We start from the raw sequence: 20,861 nt of genomic DNA, 5'->3' as shown, positions 1-20,861 counted from the left end.
AAAATAATAGACAGGGTTCAGGCTTTTTTGGATTGTTGTATTAATGATCCCTGCAGAAACTTTATCAGTGATACTCAAGACTAACCTTAGAGAATGTTTCAGCTTGTATAAGCTAACAGTAATTCAACCAAAGGCATTGTGGATCAACGGAATTTCTACACAGACACCAAACAAAATAAAAGAAGAAATCAAAGAAGTCCTTATGGTAACATGTAAGTACATTTTAAGTAACTCAAATTCATGCTCTGTTACTTGTCCTGCAGCTGTAGCCCGAGCAGACATATTTTGAAAGGAAAATGTAAATACACACAGCTGTTGTCACAGTTTCCTGTGCAAGTTTCTAACACCTGCTTCTGTAAAACCAGTATGTTATCACACGGAATACAGAAACTATGATCCTAGGAGTGAGCACTTTCTTCGAAGTTAGTGGAGCAAGCTCCATTCTGCTGGACTTTTTGGTCAAAAGCTTTGGTAGAATACCAAGTGACTTACTATATGCCCTGGCTAATCTGAAAGTAACCATTATGGAGGATAAACGCTGTGAAACAGGACCGCAAAGAGCTGACTCTGCAATAGTGGGAGCACTATAAAGTAGAGCCTGATCCTGTGAGGTAAACACCTCCACCTCCTGCATCTTCATAAGGCAGGGTGGTCATCATCTACCACAGAAGTCTTCCAGGAGCAATGCCATTTTGTCAGCATTCACTAATACCTTGTTATACTCCCATCCCACCAAGGACCTTATCCAGTTCCCAGAAAGGCTGAGTGCACCGCTAGTCAGTCTCAAAACACACAAGCCTACAATAAATGGACTAGTAGTCACTCACTCACTCTTCAGTACCATGCAAGCATTAGTACAAGTAAATTAGTCGTACTCCACAAAAGCTCATTAACAAAGCAGATTCAACCAGTGCCACAGCAAACATAACCAAAGCAAGCAAGGCAGCTAAAACAGGTTTTCAAAAAAACAAAACAAAAGGAGAATGAATGTGTGAGATCACGGAACACCCAAATTATTATCAGTAATACTAGCAGCCCAGTCAAACAGTACGTTGGGTTGATTCGGCATCACTCTTTTACATACCAGTTGAAGGTATCTGATCATCACAGAGTTCTCATTCACCTAATTAGCTGGTGGACATGCTGAAAAGAGTAGAAAGCAGTAGATAGGTAGCAGTACTTGAGCAACATTTATAAAGAAACTGAAAGCAAATGAAGGAGAAGGCTACTGATCTTCCCCCTCCCGCATCAATAACCAACTAGATCCTTCCTTTCACCCACACAAAACTGAAACACACTTTCACTATCAACAGAGGCAGTTTTGATTAAGAACTCAGTGCAACATTCGTAGAAATAAAAAGCGAAGGAGACTCCTGTTTGTACATTAGGTCTGACATCGTGTGACAAACTCTGCAAAAACATACTACCCTGATTTGAAAGCACAGATTGCATTAGTCCAGAGTTTAAAACTTGCTAACGCTGTCCTTGTTTATTTCACTGGAATCATTCAGTGGATGAACTCTAAGAGAAAACACAGGCCCCAATTAAGCTGAATGCTCAATTAAAAGTTCCCCAAAAACACAAGCAAAGGTGTGCTGCTGATTCGCAGCCATCAGTTACCACACCATTTCCAATGTCAAGCTTTTCTTTGCAAGTCAGCCAATTTTAAAACCATGGACTAAGACTCCATAATGCCTTTAAAATTAAACTACACAGACTACAGTCGGTAGGATATTTTGAAGGTACAGCACTGCCCTAATTCTGTTCCAGCCTTGGAAATGTAACTTCAGCATCAACAGCATTTTTCGAATGTACACATTTGACCTTTTACCTTTAATAACAAAGGCTTCAGCCACCAGACGCAGCATATACAAAGGTTCATCTTTTGTTGAGAGGTCATCAATTCCTGCTTTTGCATACATGCTGATGGCATCTCTGTAGGATCCCTCTACGTAATGAAGCTTTCCAAGAATCAGCATAGCTTCTGTCATATATTTAGGCTGAAAAGAAGGGTGGGTGGGGGGAAAAAAACAGTGAATACATAGTAAAATACCAGATAGCACAAATGAGGTACTTGTGAACTAATTGAGCAAATTAAGAATGCTTTATTCTTAATCTTGCCAACTAACTACACAGGTTGGAGTAGGAAGGGTTTAATGTCTAGTGATTTCTGTGATATACTTGTGAGAGCAGCAAACCACAAAGGTCAAGGAACTACTCTGAAGTAGTTGACCCTATTCTATTAATTCTCCAGCCACTGCTCACACATAAAAGCCTACCAGTGCCAGAACTAGCCACATGCACATCAATCCCCTGCTCTAGAGCTTGGGAGAAAGTACTGTTTAGCCAAATGCTATCCTCTCCTCCATACCTTTAATGAAAGAGCAAGAAAACTCCCAAATTTTCTCAAGGTAGGAAAAAAAGAAGGCATGTCTATCATTCTGGTTTCCTAAGGATTGAGAATATCCATACAGACTGACAAAGAAAAAAAAATCTCAGTAAAATACCAACATTCAGACCCTTCTCATGCTTCAGAAAGCATGAAGTGATTCCTAACCCTTTGCCCTCCTTTCCTCAAGGCATGCAATCAACACAGGCCCAATCCTACATGGGTAGTTCAGTAATCACTAAGAAAGAAACAGTAGTTGCTATTCCTGAAGCCAAATCTAGCACCCAGTCCTGAGAAAGTTCAGTGGTTCTGTCTGTTACTGGGGTTGAACTATAGAGCTGGATGAATTACATTTCATTCCCTAACCTCCCATTTTTTTAAATTACACTGACATTCAAGAAGTTAATAGGGAGCACCCCTGGGAAAAAAAAAAACAAACAAAAAACCACTGTGTGCCCCAGCAAGTAATCTAAGTATAACACACACACTTCCAGGATAACCAGCCCATAAGTCACTGGACTACAAGTAAAATAAGTCTAGAACTTCAGACTGTTGTGATTCATAGATTTCTTAAAGCCATTTTTGCAGCTGTGTGTTCAGGGATGCCAGCAACCATTGATGCAATCTTGAAGCCCTCCTAAAGCTCTACAGCTTAGCTGATGTGCAGCTACAAACCATGCACCCAGCTCATGAAATACACCTGAGGCATAACTTCACCTATCTTCTCTGGAAGAGGCTGAGCAAGATGACAGGCTGTAATCCAGGCCCTGCGCTACAATGTCAGACACCCAGCAGCTGCCCACAGCAGGCCTCACTTGCATCAGGAGCTGCACACAGTTCCCTCAGCCCATGAGTGGTAGAAGGTCCAGCAGATGGGCTAAACCAGCAACACTGTTCTATGGCCACACCCCAACACTGCAGAGAGCTCTACCTCTTTCTCATTGAAAATAAACAGTTTATATTTGTAGTACATCATCTGTCTTGATGCACTACATCCAAAAGAAGACACTGCAAAGAGATACTGAACTACCAGTATATCAGTAATACCTATAAATACATGACACACAGAGGGACACGATAAGGCAATGTCCCTCCTATCAGGCTAACGAGCACATGAGAAAAGCACCAGACTAACAGGAATCACAGTGACAGAACCCACTTACTCGTAGTTTTCCTCTGATCAAGACATTGGTCAGACGCTGCTTGGCCTCACTCAGTTTTGGCTCATTCCTCTCTGTCAGTGGAATAGAGTCCTTCAGTTTGGCAAAGTTCTCCTTCAAGCATTCTTCCAGCAAAGCTTCTGCGAGCAGCATACTCCCATAGTCCTCTGAAAGCACACAGCCATCAGCAAGAAACTCACTTAGAGCCGATCACTCAAGAATGTTATTTTTATCATATAACTAGCATTACATTAGCAATTAGAGAGCATTAAAGAACACACCACCTTCAAGATGTGGAAGCAGTAACCTCTAGAGACAGAAAGAAATTGTAAGGGTGGGGAAAAGAGAAGTTGCATTAACTTTGGTAACATTATGACACTTCCTTTTAACTTGATTGCTCCCTGATGGGGTCCTATAGCTCTGACAGCACGGTTCATCCTTGTGCTATAGTGACACGGCCTCAATCCAACAGGTAACGCTTTTAGAGCACCCAAACAGCTGTCACGTTTAATGGCACAAGTGAAGGTCCCGGCTCCTTCCCGTCCACACCGACAGGCGAGAGGAGCAGCCCTCGCTTCATCCCGGACAGGGTCCATAGAGCACGGCCGGTTCGCAGTGCCGATGCAGGGGCTCCAGCACAGCGACCCGCGCACCGTAGCGAGACCGCGACCCTCCGAGCGCGGATTCTTACCCGTTTCCTCCACGCCCCCCGCCGCCACTTTCCGCCGTGTCCGTGCCGGCGGCAGCAGCTGCTGCTGCACCAGGAGCCGGAGCTGCCCCCAGTGCCCCTCGGCCCGGCACCGCTCCATCTCCCCCTCCCGCTTCACGTGAGACAGCGGGCCCTTGGCCGCCATCTTGCTGCACGGAGCCGCACGGACTCGGCGGGGCGGGAGCCGCTCACTCCCCGGGAGCCGTGGGGCGGGCAGGGCCCGGCTGTAGGGCAAACCACCCCCCTCACCGTAATCCCCGCCCGCTCCAGCTGGCCGGCAGCGAGCGCTCCACGTGGAATTACAGCGGCCGTGGGCGGGGTGTTTGCTTGCGGCGGCTGCGCGGTGTGAGCGGGGCGGTGTGATGGTGGCGGCTCCACCTGCTGGGCACGGAGCGGCGGGTGCGGAGCGGGGCCGGGCCGCGGTGTGACGGCGTCAAGGTGTCACGGTACACTGCTGTGGGCCCCGGGGAAGGTGGGGGATAAATGTTGGGCCGAGCTGTCTGGTCCCGTTTTAATCTAAGGGAGCGCATGTGTTTTCTTTTTGTTCCAGGAGACCACGATGGCCCCCGTGCGCTTTAGGAGCCCGCTGCTGTTGTGCCTGCTGGCCGCATGGCTCGGCCCTGTCCCGGCCGAGGAGCCCGCGGCGGACAGCACGCCGACACACGGCCGCCTCGATAAGAACATGGTGCAGGACAAAGAGTAGGTGCTCTGACAGTGTAACTTCGTCTGTGCTTTGCTTGGCTCTCAAGTCGGGTTACGGGAGCTGGGTCACAGCTTGGGGCACCCTGTGTCCTCAGGGTGTTGTATGAATGGCTGCAGTCGGAGGTGAGGCATTCGCTCACTAAGTTTACTGGAGATGGGAGGTATGGAAAGGCCTCTCTGTTCCTTTAGCCCTGTTGGCGCTATGGAGCATTCCTTACAGGTATCTTGCCTGCCTAGAGCAACGTAATGTAAACAAAGCTGTATTTTAAAGAGGTAGGGGAGAGTTTTATTCTTCCTTGCTTCTTCATACCTAAAAGAGACGTAGCAGCAAATAACATTCCCTGGTTCACATTTGACTGGAAGCAATGTTCCTCTGGTTACTGAGCTTTGGAAGCCAGCCAGAAGGAGATTCAGGGCACTGCTTCACTTGTTTCTATAATCTATTAAGTAGACCAGAAGAAAGAGAAGCAGCTATCTAAGATATCAGAGACCACTATGGCACCTTTAGCAAACAACCTTTGTACCCTCCTCGTTCCACTATATAAATATCTTTCAGCTGAAGGGAGTGTGCAGGGTGTTTGAGAGATATGTGGTTCCCATGTACTTAGCTGCTTGACCTAAGACTAAATTTGATGTAAATAGAGAATTAATAATTAACTGTTAGCACTGTGTTTTGTCGTTTTTTTCTTTGTTTTTTCATAGCCACATCATGGAACACTTGGAAGGAGTTATTGAAAAACCAGAGTCTGAGATGTCTCCACAAGAGCTGCAGCTTCATTACTTCAAAATGCATGATTACGATGGCAATAATTTGCTAGATGGGTTAGAGCTCGCTACTGCCATATCACATGTCCACAAAGAGGTAGATGAATATTGTAATAGTCTGTGTGTTTAGAAAACAGTCTGAAAAGCAGCATAATGTAGAACATCTACAATATACCTTCAGGGCAGTTGCAGTACAACAGTTTGGCCTGAAAATGAGACTGTCTCCCATTTGGTTTCACTTTAAAAAGTCCTGGCTTCATTACAGTATTTCACAACATCATTTTCAAGAAGGCTCCACTGTAGTTTAAACTTCAGTCTGAATGGGGAGTGGAAGTGATTTGATAGAGAGGACGCTTTGATTGGCAGAGATGGGGAGAGGACAAAGGGAAATTATCCACATTGGAATTAGGCTAAAACAAGGTTATAGAAGTAACGCGTGGTGATGCTGCTGCAGGTCCCAAGGCTGCTGTTTTCAACTCCAGAGTGTTGGGAGACCTCTTGCACAGGAGACCTCTTGCACAAACTTAGTGTAACAAGAACCACTCATAGTGTGCCTTTTTCTAAACACATTATAGTCCCAGCTATGAACATTGAAGGACAAATGGAGCTATATGTGCTTTAGAAAGATAATGTTAACACAGTATCTCACATCGACCTTTTGAAAATTACAGTTCAAAATGTAATTTCATATATACATCTCTGGCCAAAAAAAATCCTGCATCAAGAACAGAACGATGGCTATTTCTTTTGCTAGGGCCCCTTTTCCTATTCCTCTTTGTTCCCAAGAGCCGATACTGAGAAATTTACTGTCTTTAAGCTACCATGTACTAAACATGCTGGTTTTCTCATTACTCACTGTTCTGCATGCTCAGCATGTTGCGGGTTTTGATGTGAAGCAAGATGTTTCTGCACCATCTAGAAACTTCTGTCCGTGCCACATCCAGATTCCCATTAAGAATACGTCTGTTAGATTAGTAACTATCATTGTACATTTTGCTATTTGGCTGTTAGGTCTCTTGGCCAAGAATGTGAACTGGATATAGCAGATACAAAGTGCTTGTTTTGAAAGACAGAGCGTAGACTTAGTAGATTTCATCTGATAAAATTTGCTTATATTGAAATAAATATTACATAAAACTTAATGCCATCTTAAACATCAAACACGAGCTGCTTAGCAAAAATTAGATGCCAGTAATCTCTCAAATGTGCCACTACATGGGAAACTGCTTAACTGTTAATTGTGTTGTGTTTCCTTGATGTAGGAAGGTGGTGAGAATACCCAGGCAATGAAAGAAGAGGAGCTAATTAGTCTAATAGACGACGTTTTAAGAGATGATGATAAGAACAATGATGGATACATTGACTATGCAGAATTTGCAAAATCACTGGAATAAGGTTCTGAAGGGGGCTTGTTTCTCTGTCTGAATGGAAATGTGACCCAGTATAATGTGATTTATTAATCATGTCAACCTTTGTGCTGAGGTATTTGTGAGCTGAGGTGTACCGGTCCCAGATGAATTTGCTTGCAAAATGTCTGCAAAGAGCCTGGCTATCTCAGAGTGATGCCCATGTTTGACTAAATGTAGGTACGTATTTGAATCTTGAATCATGGAAGCATCAAAATAATTCCATAGGATACAGCTGGCAAACTCTTAAGCTATAAACTATATGTGAGTACTTAACACAATCAGATGCAATCTAAATTACTTCTTTTTTTCTTTTTTTTTGAGTTATATAACAATTGTTTGCTTACATCTTCTATCTTATCTTATCACATACCTAGAAAGAAAGAAAAGGTGGTGACTGCATAAAGTTGTATATCAAGAAGAAATTTCCTTCTCACTAATTTTGAAGGAAATTTCCATACAGGTGTGGTGCTTGAAACACCAATTGTAGCAGAAAAGTGTTTGAAAGTGGTTTGTATCTGAGGTCACTGTAATACCCTGTAATACCATATGGACTTTAATGCAACCTTCAAAGAAACTGAGTCTTTTAAAATATATGTACTTTCTAGCCTACCCTTAAGCATTATATATAAATATACATTATTTTAAATTTCTTCTCATCCTTCACAAATTTACTGTTTATTTTTACCTTCTTCTCTTACCTTCCATGGTCTTTTCCTAAGAAAATGAAAGTATTTTTAATTCATATACAACGTTGTATTAATGCTGCATACCATTTACTAGAATACCTTCTGCTGTCTCATTCTGAAGGTCACGTTAACTGTAAGCCGGTTCAATACACTGAACTTTCTTTTCAATTTGGTTCTTAAAGTATTAGCCAGCAGGATCATCTGTGAGCAAGTAATGCTGCCTTGTTGAGGTTTAATATTTCTTGATGCATAAGTTACAGTGTTACTTTCAGGAGGTATTTAATCACTGTTTCAAGATACTTGAATGTTTGTAAACAGACATGGTTCTAGGAATGTTTTCACCGTCCTCAATACTTGCTAGGTCAAGCAGTGTAAGGATATTAGACAATGATGTACTGCTGCTTCATTGACATTTGGTAACCATAAAGCATAGCTGAAATCATACATTGCATTCAAACACTGTCCATGAATAGAGCATCTAAATGTTGGCGTTCCTGTAAAATGCATAAAGAGCTATTTTCTGTACAAAATTATTCTTATACGAGAGAAACACATTTGTAAAGGAAATTACTCCATTTGTTTAAATGTTTGCGCAATGGATCCTGTGTTGGACTTTTTATTGGATTTGTTTTTGTAATAACTACTTTGTGACCAGGGTCGTGCTGGTTGTACAAGCAATAAAACAAAGTTGGGATTGTAGCACTTGGGAGCCAGCATGAAATGTGGGAAGTTCTAGTGAGGCGTGTGCTTAATTTTCCAATAGAAAGCCCGTTTGTGTTACTAGCAGTCATTTTAAAAACAGTCGGGTGGGTTTTTTTGGTTGTTTTTTTTGTTTTAATTTCCATGGTAATAAATTTGGAGTGAAAGTTGATGCTGAAAAAAGTACAGAGAATTGTTAGCGGATAGGAAGGGAGGGGAGACATGAGGAGGTTCAGATCATCAGTCCTGAGCATTTAAAGGCTGTTGATCCTGGCAAGCCCTACATGCTTATTTCATAAGCTTTTTTCAACTTACTTTGGACCAAGAAACTGACTTCTATGGCCAGCTCTTAAAAATCATTCTTTACTTATCAAGCACAGTGGTCAGAGACTAAGAAAAATGCTTAAACTTAGTCTGGCGACCAGCTATGTGGTATGTACTTACATAAATGTCGCATTTATTTAGTTATTAACAGCTATCCTATGTGGCAAGGGAAGCGTTGTACCAGGAGTAATGATGATAAATACAGGTATTGTGGACAGCATTTTTTACCCAATAATTTAAACGTGTTTTTAAGGAGTTGGCTGCTTGTATAAAATGAGAAATTGCTTACCAAAAACGGAGAATAAAATTGGCATCTTTCATTCCACAATGCATTAAGAGAGAGTAAAGTACAATTTCTGCTTCCCTAGAAAGATGTCCAGTTCTTGAAGTATCCAAGCTGAAACCTGCAGCATCATGTCTTTAACAAAGGCATCCATTTAATTAAGGGCACTTAAATATAAATGCTTGAATCAAACTATTTTATTTTTTGGTCGTTTAAGTAATTTGTGTGCTTGTTGTAACTCATGCAGTACCCTAAATATGTTGGTACGGGTCATACGGACATACAGTGTTCCATATTTGTGTATGTAATGTAGAAAACAGGGCCTTTAACACAGAAGTACTCACCAGCTAAAAAGCTGCTTTACCTTCCAAAGAACAGTACTAACTGGATAATAAATGGATAGTAAAGCAGGAGGGGTGTTTGATTTAACAAGTGTTAACTGCCTCCCTGTCAGAAACAGAAAACTAGGAGAAGCCTGTGCTGTCTTCAGCTCTTCCAAGTCTATGATGTCAGGGAACTAGAATTAGTTTTCCCCATTAGAGAATACATCTGGCCTTGCATTACTGTACACTATCTTTTTTGTTAAGGTATCTAGATTGTCTACTTTGACCTTAAATAATACTGCCTGATCTAGCAGCTAAAGAAAATACTTGGACTGATTCCTGAACCACTCATAAACCAAGCTATCAGTCACTGGTCCGCCTAGATCACAGTCAGAAGTCTTTTTAAAAGGAGTACAAATTAATGACAGAAATGCAGTCAGCAACTGTTTTATTTCCAAAGTCACACAAACTTTAGTATCTTCTTTTGGCTCATCACAGGTAACCTCAAAATGTCTTAGATACATTACAAAATGGTCCAAATCCTGATCTCATCTAAAGCATTTTCTTAATACGAGCCATTTGCAAGAGCAGAAACAGTAATTCAGGATTCATGTTATCCTCCCTACAGCCACTAGATAGCGCGTCAACACCACACACTTCTTAGAGGTATGCAACTTAAGAGTGTTTCATACATGGATTTCTTTATAGTATCAACCACTACTGTGAATACCAGCAAACCTGATTGAAGTGACAGTACAGCAACCGGTGTAACACAGTCAGTAAAAGGAATGTAACAGGAAGGCTTTATAAAGCAAGCACCAGGCCTGACTTGACTTCTTGACCATCACTAGTTGACCTATGAGAGGGACCTCTGAGGTATGGACAGTACTCTCAAACAACATGAAAGAATGTTAGGGGTTTTTAGTAGGACCAGAAGCCTTAATGTTTTTGCATCTCACATTAGTAAGGATCTCTCGTTATGAGGCATACTTACAGTGTGAGATGAAGAAGAAAGTAAGAGGCTGTACTTAAAGCAAAAGTTTAAGCTTACTTTCTTCTTCATCTCCTCCCGTGACATTGTTGCTGTCTTTCCACTGCATCACAAAACAATTCTAAGTTTTTAACCAACAAATTAAAACAAGGATCATTACATTCTTTAGTCTGCATTATTTACCATCACAAAGAGTTTGTGCTCTAAATGTTTCATTGGCACAGATAGCTGTCTGCACTGAATGGGATCTATTATAAGAGCAATTATTTATGCCTTACGGAAAGTTTAAGTTCAATTATGTTTTTCTTCCTGCTCTTCATTCTAAATTCTGAAACATCCTAAATCTTAAGAGCTGATACATGCTCTAATTGTCACTACCTTCCTCAGCTGAGTGGCAGTTTTGCACTTAGGTAGAGGGCAGTGTAACAGTATACTGTCATATATGACATTTTTAAGAATTCATTTCTGCAGTGAACGTAGTGTCAACCTCTGCCACTTAATCCCACTGACTGACAGCAATAGATGTCAAGAAAGCGGATGTCAATAAACCCAGGGAATGGGTAGGGAAGGTCTCATAGAAGGCAAACCTTGGGGGAAAAACAAATTACAGAGAGCTGTCAGTTCCTTCAACAGATGCTAATAAGAAATCAATTGCAAGCTATACCAGTTTTGAGGAAAGTAAGGAAATTCTGCACAAGTCGGCTAATTTATAACATTTTAATTGACCATAAGCAAGAGAGAGAGAGAGATCGGTAATGAAGAAACTAGGTCAGCTGGTGGAGAGCCCAGCACAGTATGTCATCCATAAGTGTGTATGTACATACCATAGAATCATTGAATTGTAGAACGGCATAGGTTGGAGGAGACCTTGAAGCTCATCTAGTTCTAACCTTCCTGCTATGGGCAGGGCTGCCACCCACCAGCTCCCACCCCCTGCTGGCCACCCCTCTTTTGATGCAGCCCAGGATATTGTTGGCCTTCAGGGCTGCAAGGGCATTGATGGTTCATGTACAGCTTTTGTCCATCAGGTCCCCCAAGTCCTTCTGCACAGGGCTACTCCCTGAGTTCTCCCAGTTTGTACTCACAGACCCGGTCAGTAAAGAAAGAGCTTTAGAAGTTTTTAAATTGCCTGGGCCCAATCAGCTTCAGTCTAGGAGTCTTAAAGAGGGTGAAGTAATGGCCATAAGTGTCATATAACTCAAATTTATTTATTTAATTTAGGATTTTTTTTTTTTTGCAAAGCCTTTGGAATACTTCCTCATAAACAGGCTGGTGAATTGTGATCTAAATGAAACTGCTGTGGGAAGGGGCAGGAGGTCAGGTCTGGTTGGATGATAAAATTCACAGTATAATTAAAATGTAACATATCAAAATAGATGTGTTCTACAAGGAATTCAGTGGATATTGGTCCTGTATCCAATTTTATCTGATGTTTTCATTGAAGGCTTGAAGATGAAAGTATGAAGAAGTGTAAAAGAAGTACAGCTATTAACAATACAAGTGGAGATATTATGAATGGCAGAATCAGAATTTAAAATGATATATATTTAGAGAAGTCATCTAAACCAGATGGAAGGTAATAGTGCAAAGTGCCACACTTAAGCAGAAATAGTCATCTGCCTAGTTCATAAGATAAAAACTAGGAACTGTGGTGGAACACAAGCTGAGCATGAGTGGCAGAGCTGTGCGTTTGCATAAAGCACAGATATCACACTGGGATGTCTAAGAGGGTCTTCAAGACAATGAATAGAGTCCTTGTGGTCTTATCTATGCTGGTGATGACTCAGCTGGAAGACAGTGTTCTGTTTTGTGCACTGCACTTCAAGAAAGACCTGAACTAGATGGTGAGAGACCAGAGGAGATCAACAGAAATGGACGCAAGTCCTGAAAACATGAGAAAAAAAAACTGCAAGATATTATTTTTTTCCCCCTAAAGAAATAATGTTTGAAAGGAAAGATTAATGTCTTCAACTCGCAATAGTGAAGTCAGTTGTTCAACTGTAGGGAACAGCTGGGAGGACAGTCTTGCTGCACTCAGTTCCCGTGCTGTATGACAGAGCAGCCTGCAACCAGGAATCTCCTGCTCAGTCTTGGCAGAGTGTGCCCACTACCACAGCGCACAAGGACAAAGCCTGCCAAGTTTCTACTGAGCACATTCAAGGTGTGATTGTCAAGAGCCAGACCTGGACGCTTTGAATCAGGAAGAGGTGGGGATGGAAACATAGCCATGACTCTAAGATAATGTTTCACTTAGGTTTCCAGCCCTAGCTCCTAAGCACAAAGATACTAAAGCTGCTTCTTAGAAAAGAAAAAATAAATAAAATAAAAAAGGGTATTGAGAGTTTTATAAAGGACAAAGCGAACTCCTAGCCCTGTTTTTTGCAAATACTCAACTATTTTTGCTGAGACTGAGAACAGAGCGCAAGAACATCCACACTGAGTTAAAGCAAAGGTTCATTTAGCTCAACAGCTTGTCTCAGTAGTGGCCAAGAACAGATGCTGATGGAATAATAAAGAACAGAGAAAGCATACGGTTATGCTTCTCACAAATACATTCACAGGTTCCAGCAATTTGTGGCTCAGGGACTTGACTTCAACAACAACAAAAAACCACTAAAGTCAGAAAGATCAAGGCTTAAATGTTAAAGTCAGGCAACACTACTAACTGCAAACAAGGTCTTATGGAACATGGGCAACGTCCCACAGTCAGTGGTATGTATTGGGCAGACTTTACTGTTGACATTGCTAAGCCATGACCTTCAGTATAAGCTAAGTGCATGATGCAGCAGTGATCCCAGAGAACCACATTATTGCAGTGGTGTAGCACAACTATACTGTTTCTAGATATCACATGCTTCTTATCTAACTGGAAGCTTTCAAAATTGTCTAATGGTTCAGTTGACTTCTGGTTTTGGTCACACTTCAAGAACCATATTTAAGAATTACCCAATTTTGAGAAAGCAAAAGCATGTATTTTGAAATAAATCCTCTTTAAGAAACACAACAATATGCCGCAGAACTTATTTTGTCATAAAACTGCAATAAGCCACAAACACAAAAATATTGACTTAAGTGTCATCGTCTGTGGCTCGCAGCCATTGGAGAGTGACATATTGGCACAAATCATGGCAGGTATGATGTTTTGTTCCAGGAAAGAGAACTGAGATGGGTAGAAATAAGACTTGAACGCCAGTCCCTCTGGGAGGTGTCTTCAGAGACTCTGCAGAAGTAACTGTAAAACCACACCATCAGCCTCAGCATAGAGTGGAATGGGAGTCAGGAAATGCACTGGTGAGGATGTTAGGTAGCAGTGCATGCATTTCAGACTGGTCTAAGAGAAGGAATGTGTATGTTTAGGATGCATGCAGAGTTGGTTAGAAACCTCACATTTGCCATCATAAATTTAAGAACACGTTGGCACTGACTAGTGAAGTTAAGATCTCCAAAGAACACATAACACGTATACATACACCAAGGCGGAAACCACTTTCAGTAACCAAATAATTCTGTCACCAGACAGCCTAAAACTACTCAAAGGCACCATTTCTGGCCAAGACCAACAGATTTACATTTTTTTTTGAAAGTCTAGGCAAATGAATTTTCAGGATATGACAAGTCAAAAAGCCTTTAGGAAAATCTCCAAGCAGATGATCTCATTTTTTAGCTGTCATATCTCTTAAACACCTTGACCAGTTTCCTTCAACTCTTCCAAAATATTTGTCCCAGAATAAGATTATGCTTGTGAAGTTGTAGGTGTATAGGGCTAATTTTGGCAGAGACAGGAATAGGAATAAAACCAAGTTTATAATGGAAACTTAAGGACATCTGCAGTTTACTGAATACTGTTCACTGTGATCTATATAGCGCATGATCATTGCAGCAAAAATATAAAGTGCTTTTATTGCCAACGAGGGAAAAGACTGCTTCGCCCATGTGATGTCCTACCTATGAGATTAAAAGTCCTGGCAGGTCATGCAAATATTTTTGCTTCCTCCCACTAAAATGTTTATAGGATCCAGATTCATTTCCTATGGTCTGGCTTCAGGATTTCTGCAGAGACTGTTACACCATGTTGGTAGTGCAGAATGATGACAAGTTCTGACTGCAGATATGTCTCTACCACAGGTCTTATTAAAACTGCAACATGTCGTTGAGATACCCAACCACCTTTAAATTAGTCAGCTAAGATACTGCTAACACCATTACAGAACACAGCACAGCAGCAAAACCCAGTATGAACACTAAGTAAGCGACTCATACATTTTGCAGGCCATGCTGAACACTGTGTTCCTGGGACAATGTTACTAATCGGACCCAGAGTAGCTAGTTTAATGGTGATTTTGGTATGCAAGAGCGAGCTCTACACCATCTGAACACAGTACTCGTACGGTTTTTTGCTGAGATCTGGAAATTTTCTAGCTTGTGCAATGGCTAAGGGAGAACTCCTCTAAGGAGTTTAACACAAGCTTTCTCAGATTCCTGTGGAAGTTAAAGGTCCTTCCTGGGGGCTTGTAAAGCTCTGTCTAATAAAAACAGTTTAGGGAAAGAGAAAGGTGTGTACCAGCTGCAGATCAGAGAGCACATTTCCTCCAGAGTACAGTTGAGCTCCATCTGCAGATACTGCTCCCAGAAACAGCACATCACCCTCAAAATTATGGAGCTCACTCATCTCATAAGCTAGCAACTTCAGTCTGGTACTTAGATCAGCATGGAGATCTGACAATCTATCCTGATATCACTTGATGAGGAATGCTGGTCAGGAATACAACAAACGGACAAGAGTGGAGAAGGCAAAGGATAAGATAAAGAGAGCTGTATGGAGTCATGCACACCTAAACCCAGGATGTGCTCAACCAAAAAACAGTAGTGCCACCCTTCCAAATTCTACTCCCTATTAGTGTAATCTCAGTCTGCTCGAAGCAACTTTTGTCAATACATCGCAGCTTTCAATAATGGACTAACTATATTAGGACACCAAAGTACAGCCTCAGAAGGTTGGACGTTTATGAAAAGGTTAAAACTGTCAAGAATATCTACCAAGTTGAGAGACCTGGATATGAAACCTCTTGCACCCAGGCTGTTTAGCTTCTATTCCAGCTTTGGGTTGTGCACTGACCACTAAGGAGAACCTAGATCCAGATGTGTCTCCTGATGACTCAAGAAAAGACAAACATACGGTTAATCTCTGAAAAATTGTGTCTGAGTGACTTTTCACTGATAGATAATCTTGGAAATTCCATGAATATTCATTTCGTCCCTTCCTCACACAGAAATTCAGTTTGTGGTGACATATGGCAGGGGAAATTTCAGCTCAAGGAGCTGAAGCCAGGCAAAATCATAATCAGAAACAAGGCCTTCTAATGGAAACTGTTACACAGCCGTAGCTATTGGGCCACTGTCATCTTCACAGCCAGAGAGTGATTTAATCCGTCTGTTATGAGAGCACTGGGAGTGATGAATAGGTCTTTGTATTCACTCTCGGCAAGTACACACCCAGAATGACATGATGTAGGTTTTTTTAGTCTGTTAGTCCACTGGATCTTTAAAGAGCCATGAGTTTGCACAACATGGCTATCCAAAGCAGTGCCACAAGATATCATCCACATTCAAAAAGATGGTTTCCAGGGTGGCTGAGTGCATCCCTCATCCACAACTTCATTACCTATGCAACTTATGAACAATGCAGCCCAGTTTAGGCCTCAGATAAAGCTACTCATGCTGGTCACCCTTCTTCTAACCAGGATGGTATGGGGACATAGCTGCAGCTTGTCTGTGGCTGCCAGCACAAGAAAAAGCACAACCACAGGGCTCCTCCACAGAACCGTGCTGCTTAGACCGACCAGGGCTGACCTGGATGACATGCTACCTACCCTACAACACTTCGGTCCGAGGTCATGTACATCTTCTAAACTCAGCTGTGTTGCAAGTGGTGCGAATTCTATTTCATTTTGGCACCACCCCCAAAGAAGTTTTCTGCCATTCAGATGAACATGGCCTATTTATTTTTCTCTTACATTTGTGATGAGTTATTTATTAGCTCTTAATCCCAATGTGGACAAAGGGCTCAGACTTCATTAAGTTAGACTTCAGTCAGAAGCTAAACACTATGAATGATGATTTTCCTCCCTCTCCATTTCCTGAGCTGTCCTTATACATACATACTCTTGAGACTTAAGGGTGAGCTGATCTTGGGGGAAGACACAGTAGAGAACAGATTTGTGTGGGCTGACTGTGTTGGCGGTGTTGGATTTGAAAGGGGCAGGGCACAGCTGACTCCTCTGCATCTGAGCTACAGAAGCTGGATTTTACAGCCAGGGCACAAAGGCTTGGCTTCTTGCTGTGCTGATGGTGTCTTGCCCCAGCAGAGTGTGCTGCCACAGTCAGAGAAAGTTGGGAAATATTTCCCTGTCCCTTTTTTTCCAAGTCACAGGTGGGTTTTCAGGGAGCACCTTTCTTTAATTCCCAGAGAGCAGTTGGGCCCAAGACCCTACACATCTCTACTCTGGAGTATCATGAAAGGCTTGAACAGTGTTGCTTGCTACTACCAGAAAGCACATTGTTCACCAAGGTGCAGAACTGTCAGAGCTGGTTTCTAACTTTTAATTTATCTGGCAATTGGCTAGGAAACTTGAAGTGCTGACAAGCCACAGACTACAAGTAGGTACTTAAATCCATCCCTGCTCAATGAAATGACAGGAATTATGTACTCAAAGCTAAGAGTGTGCTTGAGTGCTTCACTGAAAGGCATAAACCTTGAATTGAGGTAGTTAGTTGAGGATAAGAGAAGGCGAGCTGGGGACATTCACCCTACAGTCATTAGTTCAGAAGGTGCAAGATGGGCTCTAATGTTCACCATGAGTGAAGCCAGATGCATTTGGGAACCAACTAAGGAGAAAATAGACTGGGACACATAACAGCTGTAGCATTTCCCATTTAAGTAGTGCAGAGAATGATCAAGCATACTGTACCTGTGAAGATGCAAGTCACTTCAAGCAGTTAATAGGTTCACTGAACAACCACCAAGCTACATAATTAGATTGAAAGTACCAGCTTCTCAGTCTATTCTTTCCTTTTGATAGACGTCTCCCAGAAGTCAAGCATGATTTTCACAAGGCGAGATAATAAGCTGTCTGTTGTAGGAAGCCTGGAGTGAACCACGCAGAAAATCAACCCAGTCTGAAAACAAGAAACATGGCAAAATGCAAAATCAGTTACTTTAAAAATAAAAAGAGAGAATAATTCAAACAAGCAAGCTTTGGCTTCTAGGTACTATTCTAAGTCATCAACAAAATGGGAAAATAATGATACGAAACTTGCTGAAATTAACTCCTGATATGTATTTGCCAGTGTCATTGCTTGCTTTCCAGGCTACACAATTGCATCTCCAGTAGACATCAAGTTAGAGAGAGAAAGGAGAAAGGGAGGCATCACAGAACAGTGAAGGGACAGGAAACCAAGGAGGAACAGTATATAATGCTTTTATATGTTATATCACATATAGCATACATATTTTGACTTTCACTAAATGTTTGTTTATTTGCATATTTCCTTCCAAAAGTGGCTGGGAAAACTCAGATCATCATCTAGTTTTGCGAGTACGGGATGTCTTCTTGTACAGAAGACACCTAAGAAAACTCATGTAACCCATGCAAATTGCCAGGGCATTGAGTAGACCGTGGGCCATAGGAATGGGCCATAGGAGTGTGGGTGAGCTGAGCTCTGTGTGGCTTAGAGCTGGGCAGGGATGTGGGAAACTGGAACCCAGTCCAACTGTGGCCTCACTGGGTCAGAAGCTGATGGCCCTGGGGCTGAGGTGGGGCCTAGACCAGTTGGAGTTAGGGTGGGGAGTGGGCAGCAACATCAGGGCCCAGTAGTACTCCCAGTGCTTTGGCAGCCATAGCACAAGTGCCTACAAGATGACACGACTGGTAGAGACAGTGGAAGGTTGTGCTATTGAAGAGTGAGCAAAGCTCCAAAATGGTGGCAAGGTAACACTTTGATATAGAAAGGGAAAGGGGAACTTCACAGAAACCAAGACAAAGGGTAACTGTAGATAGTTTACATTTAAAAGGGCAGGGAATTACAGACACTTAGTCAAAAGAAAACCAGAGAAGAGGGCAATAAAGATAAGAAGAAACTGTCCGGAGACCTCTGACAAGAAGGATTAGATACCCCCGGGCAAGATGATGCCAGCATGGGAGAACAATAACAGCAGATAACACCAAGAAGAAAACAGAAGAAGAATTTCACCCCAAAACAGCGGCAAGGGTCGCGGGGAATGGGGTCAGGGGGAATGAGGGAATGGGGTCATAGGGAATGTAATGAATATGTAATCAAACTGAGGAGGAGACTATAGATTATGTATTAGCTTGACCTATATCTGTAACACACTTTTCTCCTTACGGTGTGCAAGTTTGGTTGGAGCTATCCCCCTTGCACCCGGCACTGCACAACACTGGAATAAACATACCTGCTTTATAACCCATCTCTGGATTATAGAGTTTGATTCCGCAAGTCAATCTGGCACCCCAGATGGGACTCGAACCCACAGTCCCTGTCTTAGGATTCACTGTCACTGTCTCCAGCTGTTTGGCAGCAAATCCAGCAGTGCCCATAAAGAGAAGATGCAAACTTCCTTGACTTACCTGGTAGGGCTGTCCCAAGCAGGGAGACGTTGTCTGAAAAACTGATGTTAACCCAGCACCTCCACTCCTAGCAATGGAAAATAGTTCTTTCATGCCCTTTGTTGAAGAAAGGCATTCTCATCAGCCTCTGCTACTTCATTCCCACCCCACTCTGGGACTGGCTGTAATGGTCGTTCCCAAGAGAGGAAAGGAAGAGGTTGGACACCTGAGGCTATTGTTGCTTCCTCAGCAAAACAGTTACCTCAAAGATCAGAAAGCTGGGTTTACTCAGGTGGAATATTCTACATAAAGCCTTTATGATATTTTTCTTCAGCAACGAGTCAAGAATTTGTCAGTGAGTGACAGTTTGGGTTGCTGGGCTTTAGTGGTTCTTATTTTTCTCCCCTCAGTGATTTGTGCCAACTGTTACTTCATGCATATGGAATACACAGCTTCTAGCCTTTCCTTGCTGGTGTGAAGTAAGAGTTTGGCACGTGTTGAAAACAACAAGTAGAAATTAACTTGCTCTCTCCCATCCTCAGTGTCAATAACTGCCAGTAATTATTCAGAGTATTAAACACAGCCATCTTGCCGTCACCTTAATTCTTCACATTAAAAAGGGATTATATAACAAATTAGTCTGATTTAGTCTATCTTCCAGGGACTTACTCAGTGGTTCACTCTTCCTTATTAAATTAACAGTTGAAGAAGCTTTGGCTTACAGATATGCTATGAAATCCTCCCCAGGTTCAGACCACCGATGCTAGGGGTTGCTCAAGTGCTTACTGCTCTGGAACCACCTCCTTGATATTTGCAGAGCCTGAACTCCAGCTGACCCACCACACTGAGAAAACACATTGGTAGACACTTGTAATCTGATCTTCTGACATTCGCCTTCCAATTTAGAATAAGTGATCCCCAGTCCAGTGGGGTCTTACAGACTCAACTCTTTCCTGTGCTTGTTTAAATATAAATTGGAGTTCAGACTTGGGGTATGTGACAATGGAGTCTCTACTAATTCTCTCTCTTGTGATGGCTTAGTGAGAAGTAGCAGTTGCAAAGCACAGATAGATCCCTTTCCACCAGATGTGTGAGGACATCTCCATTGCATTCAGCAGTGGGAATGTCTGCTCAACAGAAGGAAAAGTTGCAAACGCACAGGCTGTCTTATTCCTCCTCGGCTTAATGAAGTCTGATGATGGTTAGTCATATGAAAGCCTGACGCAATGCCCACTGCAGCCAAAGGCTGTTTTTCTTCTGGTTTTATAGGCTTTGGATCATTGCCTTGTTCAAAACACTAAACCTGTGAGTATTTCAACCTTTAGGGTCAAAAATCATTATTTTCTACATTCTTTGCCTCTATTTGTAATGAACTCATGTCACCACAACAATGCTAGATGTGACGGTAAGCATACCTGTGAAACAGTACAGAAATTACCATTCCCTCCCTCCCTTCCTCCCTTCCTCCCTTCCTCCCTTCCTCCCTTCCTCCCTCCCTCCCTCCCTCCCTCCCTTCCTCCCTTCCTCGTCCTCCTTCCTCGCTTCCTCTTCCTTCCTTCTTCTATCCTTTTCCTTCCTTCTTCCTTCTCCTTCCATTCCTTCCTTTGTCCTTCTTTACTTCTTCTTCCTGTCGCTATTCTTTCTTCCTTCCTTCCTTTTCTTCTTCCTTCTTCCTTCCTTCTTCCCTTCGCTTCCTTCTTCCTTGTCCTTCTTCCTTTCCTTCCTTCTTCTCCTTCTTCCTTCCTTCTTCTTCCTTCCTTCCTTCCTCCCTTCCTCCCTTCCTCCCTTCCTCCCTTC

The 20,861-nt window shown here is 42.3% G+C and overlaps 2 protein-coding genes across 15 annotated transcripts in view; one reads left to right on the top strand and one right to left on the bottom strand.

Moving 5' to 3' along the window:
* The window catches only part of TTC7A (tetratricopeptide repeat domain 7A), a 229,389-nt gene that overhangs the window by 144,949 nt on the left and 63,579 nt on the right, over window positions 1-20,861 (bottom strand). For 6 of the 12 annotated variants that reach the window (XM_032443773.1, XM_032443774.1, XM_032443776.1 and 3 more), the window contains 3 exons: window positions 17,409-17,616; window positions 3,553-3,716; window positions 1,832-2,000 (listed from right to left, as the gene is read on the bottom strand). In XM_032443773.1, the coding sequence (XP_032299664.1) occupies window positions 1,832-2,000; window positions 3,553-3,702 (319 nt within the window). In that variant the 5' untranslated portion in view covers window positions 3,703-3,716; window positions 17,409-17,616. Of the gene's footprint in view, window positions 1-1,084; window positions 1,144-1,831; window positions 2,001-3,552; window positions 3,717-4,240; window positions 4,514-17,408; window positions 17,617-19,085; window positions 19,153-20,861 lie in introns of those variants that run through there. The other 6 variants (XM_015857442.2, XM_015857450.2, XM_015857451.2 and 3 more) reach the window with 3 other exon arrangements.
* MCFD2 (multiple coagulation factor deficiency 2, ER cargo receptor complex subunit) lies at window positions 4,587-8,522 on the top strand. Of its 3 annotated transcripts, none has more exons than XM_015857457.2 (4): window positions 4,587-4,704; window positions 4,809-4,957; window positions 5,663-5,822; window positions 6,988-8,519. In XM_015857457.2, exons 2-4 carry the CDS (start codon window positions 4,818-4,820, stop codon window positions 7,117-7,119), a joined length of 432 nt encoding a protein of 143 aa, XP_015712943.1. In that variant the 5' UTR covers window positions 4,587-4,704; window positions 4,809-4,817; the 3' UTR covers window positions 7,120-8,519. The 3 variants fall into 3 exon arrangements, with proteins under 3 accessions (XP_015712943.1, XP_015712944.1, XP_032299668.1); XM_015857458.2 differs by having other exon boundaries at window positions 4,635-4,657; window positions 6,988-8,522; XM_032443777.1 differs by having other exon boundaries at window positions 4,675-4,696; window positions 6,988-8,522.

Source organism: Coturnix japonica, chromosome 3 (assembly GCF_001577835.2).
Source record: "Coturnix japonica isolate 7356 chromosome 3, Coturnix japonica 2.1, whole genome shotgun sequence".
Classification (NCBI taxonomy): domain Eukaryota; kingdom Metazoa; phylum Chordata; class Aves; order Galliformes; family Phasianidae; genus Coturnix; species Coturnix japonica.
The sequence above is the reverse complement of the archived record's forward strand: the minus strand, read 5'-3'. Positions and strand labels throughout refer to the sequence as shown.